The following is a 7,225-nucleotide window of genomic DNA, read 5'->3' on the forward strand; positions in this document are numbered from 1 at the left end:
TTGTAGGTTGGGCCCCCCCTGCTTAATTTTTTATGTCCTGCCCCCCCTGCTTAATAAATGTCGGGCCCCCCCACCACCGGAGCGAAATTTCTGGAATGTGGCACACTACATAATTGACCGTCACCCGCGTGTCCCGGGCCATATCCGGTAAATAATGTTCAACGTAATAAGAGTTTAGTTAGCTGTAGGTTTGTGAGTGGGTGTGGTTACATCAGAGCTTTATTACACAGCTCAAAACAAAATTTTCCAAGATAAAATGTGCGTGAATTGCTTTTAATAGGATGCTTTGTTTTACAAATGACAGATTGATAATAACTGAGGAAAGCACTAGCACTGGACTGTGCTAGTGTCACAAAGGGCACTGATTATTAGTGTGCTGGGTAGACCAGCAAATTTTAATCAATAAAGTTTTCCAAACTTGAAGTTGCATTTCATTGCAGTATTTTATTCATACTTATGAAAATGTTCATGGAGATATTCAATAGTTAATACTCGATGTTCAATTCCTTTTTACAACAATCCATATGTTCCCGACAATTCATATATTCCAATGCATTTCGGCCCATTGGCCTTCGTCTGGGAAATCTATGAAACAAGGAGTGGTATCTGTCACTACTCATACTTAAACAACAACGACATTACATTCAAGTTGTATATTATCTAACATAGTCAAGTTAGGGTTTATACTTTGCTGTATTCAACATTTAAACCAACCCTTTATATGTGCACATTGCGATTTTGTTATACGTTGTTAAAAACCATTTGCACGTATACTAGTAAATAAAACATGGTAACATTACGTTTTAATCTCACAGTTAAATTGGCAACGTGCGTTAACTAACAGGCATCCGTTAGCGTTATGAATCAAAAGTTCAAGGTTCCAATTTTATGAAATTCAAGTCTCCTCGAACTGGCTGGGATTTTTAAGCATGGCGCTGTAACGTTACTGTGTTACCTATGCGGCAAGTTAAGTAGCGCGATGTTCACAAACGTTTAAAAAGCGCTTTAAATAAATGGTCGCGGTGTCAATATTAAATGAGTGTGGGTTGCTGTGAGTAAGCTACCAGCATTTGTGCAAGGTTCCTTCTTACCGATTGTGCGGGATACTGGGTTCTCTCAGCGCTGCTCGCGGGACGATCTCAGCGCGGTGCAGGTTGGCGTGTGACGCGTGTGGGTTGTGCTACAATGTTTTAAAGGCGTGCCTATATCAGTTAAAGGGCCAGTGTAAAATTGTGATAGTATTGCAAAGCAATGTTAACGTTTCGTAACAAGGGCAACAGTTATTGCTTGTTGTACCATAGAAACAATGTATCATAATACACATTAGCATAATCATGATGAACTTATAAATAACAACTAAATTCAGTTCTTTCATTTATCCCCTGAGGGCGCAGGGTTTGTAAATGGAATATCCAGTGATTTTCACGTTTTAGCAAAGTCTTTTTGTTATCTCTCTCCTCATCTTTTTCCACAATTTCCAGTATGCATGCTCTAATTTGGTTAATCTGATGATTTTGTTCAATGAAATGGTTAGCGACTGCTGATTTAGATACTTTTGTTCTTATATTGCTTTTGTGTTCAGTCAGTCTTGTTTTAAGTTTACGTTCAGTTTGTCCCACGTAAGCTTTACCGCATGGGCATTTTAGCATGTAGATGATGTTTTTCGTATCGCAGGTTCCGTTAACCAATAGCTTGATTTTGTTGCCCCGCATGGGGTGAGTGATGGTGTTACCCTCCATGATGTTGTTGCAATTACTGCAGTTTCTACATGGGATAGTGCCTTTGAAGCTGGTTAAAGGTTTTTTAGGAGTGGGTTTTTTTATGATTTCACCGAGGTTTTTGGCTCGGGTAAATGCAAATATGGGTTCATCCTGAAAAATGTTATTGAAGTCCAGTTCGGTTTTGAGTAAGCACCAATGTTTTTTGATAATTTTCTTGAATTGTGGAGTTATTGTGGAGTATTTACTCACACATGTAATTTTGGTTGTTTTTTTACTAGTTTCAGAAGAGAGTAAAGTATGCCTGTTCTTTGCCGTGGCTCTTTTGTGAGCTTCCTGTAGTACTTCGTTTGGATATCCTCGTTTTTTGAATTTATTGATCATGCTTAGTGCTTGTGTCTTGGATTCCTTCGGGTCTGAGACAATTCTTTGTACACGGAGTAATTGTGAGTATGGTAAGTGTTGTTTGAGAGGGGTAGGGTGGAAACTTTGGTAGGCAAGAAGATTATTACGATCAGTCACCTTGGTGTATAGGGTAGTTTCAAACTTATCACCTATTTTGGAGATGGTCACATCCAGGTAGTTGATTTGTTTTTCATGTATCGCATGGGTGAATTGAATCCTGGGGTCAATCAGATTCAACAGTTGAATATTACTGATCAATTTGTCTTCTGTATCTTTCCACAGGATAAAGATATCGTCTATATATCGCAGATATAGACATAGCCCTTGTTGCCATAGTGGATTCTGTAGGATGTATTTATTTTCATACTGGTGCATAAAAATATTCACGTATGCTGGGGCTGCTGGATTTCCCATGGCGGTGCCAGACTTTTGTAGGAACCATTTGTCCTCCCATTTAAAGAAACTGTGCATCAATGTGAAATTGAGTAACTCAAGCAGAAATATTTTCATATTTTCATCATATTCCATCTGTAGTAAAGCTGTTTCCACGGCCTCTATCCCCAATGAGTGAGGTATAGAGGTGTACAATGCTTGTACATCAATGGTACACATGAGAATCTTTTCATTGGGGTCCAATTTCACGTTGTCCAACTTGTTTAAGAAATCTGTAGTGTCTTTAATGAAAGAGTTCATATTGATGACATAAGGTTGAAGATATTTATCAATCAGTTTACCAATTGGTTCCTGTATACTGCCACATGTTGACACTATAGGGCGACAAGGTGGGTGCATGGGGTCCTTATGGATTTTTGGTGTTAAGTAAAACCTGGGTGTTTTAGGATGGTCCATAGTGAAATATTTTTTCATCTTGTCATCCACGCATCCTTTATTTATACCTTCTGTGATAATGCTTTGTAGTACCACTTGTATTTCCTTAGTGGGATTTGTGTTGAGTTCCATGTAGGTGTTCCCATCATTGAGATGAACTAGAGCTTGTGACATATAGTACTCCTTATTCATGATGACCAGAGCGCCACCCTTGTCCGCTCTCTGACAAATAATGTTGGGGTTGGATGCTATGTTTTTGAGAGTAGCTAGTTCTTTCTGAGTCAGGTTTTTACTTTTTGTTTTTTTACGATAGTTGATCTTGCTTAAGTCTTGTTTGACCAGTTGTTCGAATAAATCCAAAGTTTTATGGCTGATGGGAGCCATATAGGTACTGGTGGTAGTTAGGCCTTTAAGGGAATCTTCCTTACTTTGTTGTTGATCCTGTTGTTCTCCTACTATATTAGAGAAAAAATGACGCAATCTGAGTTTTCTCATCAGTTTGAAAAAACTTATGTTGACTTCTAGGTGGTTAGTATGGGCAGTGGGTACGAATGACGTTCCTTTTTGTAGAGTTTTCATTTGCAGTTTATTTAGATGGATGTCAGAGATGTTAATAACTAAGTTGTCTTGGTCTTCTTCTTGTCTTTCTTGGACATCATGTGTCTGGTTTGTGGAGGGTCTTTCTCCTTCACTTGTTCTAGACTTTCGTCTTGACCTCCTCGTTCGTCCCCTTCGCTGGGGCCTTCTCCTAAAAAAGGCTGAGCTGAGGTACTTGCAGTGGCTGCGGTTGCTGCTCTTGTGGGTCTTTTTCCGGATGCATCTGACGTGCCATCTGTATCTGAGGAAGAAGTGTCAGTTTGTTGCGTATATGGACGGTTTTGTCTTCTTCTGGCGTATACTTCTGCCCAGTTGTATACTTCGTTTAACTTATAGTCGATGGTATCACGACGGTATTTGCGCAATTTTCTTTCATTGACCTCCTCCGTGTGTTTTGCCAGTTGAGTCTTGGTTTCCTCTAGTATTTTGTTGAGTTCTTCAGTTGTCATCATTTTACCTAGTTCTTCTTTTACTGTGGTTAACTCGTTCTCAAGCTCCTCCAGTATTTGAGATAATTCTTCAACTATCAACAGGATGAGATCCAGGGAACATTTATTCAGGATTGCATACCATTTATCTGTGAATTTTTTCGAATTTTTGCATAACGATGGTTTTAGCAATATTCTCAGTCCCCTTGGGATTCTAGACGCCTTATGATATCTGACCATGGTGCTTGCGTGAAGACGTTGGTTGATAATTTTACGTGACAGGTACAACAGTTGTTTCATTTGTTGATCCTTGGATTTAGTTGTGGTGTACGTGAAGGTTTCTTCGTGAATAAGTGAATATATTTTTGCGGACTCCTCATTGGTATATGCAAAAGTGTCTGCTTTTGTCTCCGTAAGTTTTGTGATTTCATCATATTGCATTGTGTTAGTCTGCATGCTACAACTATGAGGCAGGACTGTGATTCAATGGTTTAGATTGTAGTCGTGCACAGCTCAGTGGTAATCTTTGAGTTTAAAGCCATAAAACGTTGGATTTATTCGAACAACTGGTCAAACAAGACTTAAGCAAGATCAACTATCGTAAAAAAACAAAAAGTAAAAACCTGACTCAGAAAGAACTAGCTACTCTCAAAAACATAGCATCCAACCCCAACATTATTTGTCAGAGAGCGGACAAGGGTGGCGCTCTGGTCATCATGAATAAGGAGTACTATATGTCACAAGCTCTAGTTCATCTCAATGATGGGAACACCTACATGGAACTCAACACAAATCCCACTAAGGAAATACAAGTGGTACTACAAAGCATTATCACAGAAGGTATAAATAAAGGATGCGTGGATGACAAGATGAAAAAATATCTCACTATGGACCATCCTAAAACACCCAGGTTTTACTTAACACCAAAAATCCATAAGGACCCCATGCACCCACCTTGTCGCCCTATAGTGTCAACATGTGGCAGTATACAGGAACCAATTGGTAAACTGATTGATAAATATCTTCAACCTTATGTCATCAATATGAACTCTTTCATTAAAGACACTACAGATTTCTTAAACAAGTTGGACAACGTGAAATTGGACCCCAATGAAAAGATTCTCATGTGTACCATTGATGTACAAGCATTGTACACCTCTATACCTCACTCATTGGGGATAGAGGCCGTGGAAACAGCTTTACTACAGATGGAATATGATGAAAATATGAAAATATTTCTGCTTGAGTTACTCAATTTCACATTGATGCACAGTTTCTTTAAATGGGAGGACAAATGGTTCCTACAAAAGTCTGGCACCGCCATGGGAAATCCAGCAGCCCCAGCATACGTGAATATTTTTATGCACCAGTATGAAAATAAATACATCCTACAGAATCCACTATGGCAACAAGGGCTACGTCTATATCTGCGATATATAGACGATATCTTTATCCTGTGGAAAGATACAGAAGACAAATTGATCAGTAATATTCAACTGTTCAATCTGATTGACCCCAGGATTCAATTCACCCATGCGATACATGAAAAACAAATCAACTACCTGGATGTGACCATCTCCAAAATAGGTGATAAGTTTGAAACTACCCTATACACCAAGGTGACTGATCGTAATAATCTTCTTGCCTACCAAAGTTTCCACCCTACCCCTCTCAAACAACACTTACCATACTCACAATTACTCCGTGTACAAAGAATTGTCTCAGACCCGAAGGAATCCAAGACACAAGCACTAAGCATGATCAATAAATTCAAAAAACGAGGATATCCAAACGAAGTACTACAGGAAGCTCACAAAAGAGCCACGGCAAAGAACAGGCATACTTTACTCTCTTCTGAAACTAGTAAAAAAACAACCAAAATTACATGTGTGAGTAAATACTCCACAATAACTCCACAATTCAAGAAAATTATCAAAAAACATTGGTGCTTACTCAAAACCGAACTGGACTTCAATAACATTTTTCAGGATGAACCCATATTTGCATTTACCAGAGCCAAAAACCTCGGTGAAATCATAAAAAAACCCACTCCTAAAAAACCTTTAACCAGCTTCAAAGGCACTATCCCATGTAGAAACTGCAGTAATTGCAACAACATCATGGAGGGTAACACCATCACTCACCCCATGCGGGGCAACAAAATCAAGCTATTGGTTAACGGAACCTGCGATACGAAAAACATCATCTACATGCTAAAATGCCCATGCGGTAAAGCTTACGTGGGACAAACTGAACGTAAACTTAAAACAAGACTGACTGAACACAAAAGCAATATAAGAACAAAAGTATCTAAATCAGCAGTCGCTAACCATTTCATTGAACAAAATCATCAGATTAACCAAATTAGAGCATGCATACTGGAAATTGTGGAAAAAGATGAGGAGAGAGATAACAAAAAGACTTTGCTAAAACGTGAAAATCACTGGATATTCCATTTACAAACCCTGCGCCCTCAGGGGATAAATGAAAGAACTGAATTTAGTTGTTATTTATAAGTTCATCATGATTATGCTAATGTGCATTATGATACATTGTTTCTATGGTACAACAAGCAATAACTGTTGCCCTTGTTACGAAACGTTAACATTGCTTTGCAATACTATCACAATTTTACACTGGCCCTTTAACTGATATAGGCGCGCCTTTAAAACATTGTAGCACAACCCACACGCGTCACACGCCAACCTGCACCGCGCTGAGATCGTCCCGTGAGCAGCGCTGAGAGAACCCAGTATCCCGCACAATCGGTAAGAAGGAACCTTGCACAAATGCTGGTAGCTTACTCACAGCAACCCACACTCATTTAATATTGACACCGCGACCATTTATTTAAAGCGCTTTTTAAACGTTTGTGAACATCGCGCTACTTAACTTGCCGCATAGGTAACACAGTAACGTTACAGCGCCATGCTTAAAAATCCCAGCCAGTTCGAGGAGACTTGAATTTCATAAAATTGGAACCTTGAACTTTTGATTCATAACGCTAACGGATGCCTGTTAGTTAACGCACGTTGCCAATTTAACTGTGAGATTAAAACGTAATGTTACCATGTTTTATTTACTAGTATACGTGCAAGTGGTTTTTAACAACGTATAACAAAATCGCAATGTGCACATATAAAGGGTTGGTTTAAATGTTGAATACAGCAAAGTATAAACCCTAACTTGACTATGTTAGATAATATACAACTTGAATGTAATGTCGTTGTTGTTTAAGTATGAGTAGTG

The 7,225-nt window shown here is 38.9% G+C and overlaps 1 protein-coding gene across 1 annotated transcript; it reads right to left on the minus strand.

The window, feature by feature from the left end:
• Nucleotides 1-1,343: 1,343 nt before the first annotated feature.
• Nucleotides 1,344-6,432, minus strand: LOC147685409 (uncharacterized). The gene is made up of 2 exons (XM_086939782.1): nt 6,356-6,432; nt 1,344-3,660 (listed from the first exon to the last, which is right to left on the minus strand). The coding sequence occupies exon 2, from the start codon at nt 3,528-3,530 to the stop codon at nt 1,344-1,346; it is 2,187 nt and encodes a 728-aa protein (XP_086795908.1). The 5' UTR covers nt 3,531-3,660; nt 6,356-6,432.
• Nucleotides 6,433-7,225: the final 793 nt, after the last annotated feature.

Source organism: Lissotriton vulgaris, chromosome 10 (genome assembly GCF_964263255.1).
Source record: "Lissotriton vulgaris chromosome 10, aLisVul1.2, whole genome shotgun sequence".
Lineage (NCBI taxonomy): Eukaryota > Metazoa > Chordata > Amphibia > Caudata > Salamandridae > Lissotriton > Lissotriton vulgaris.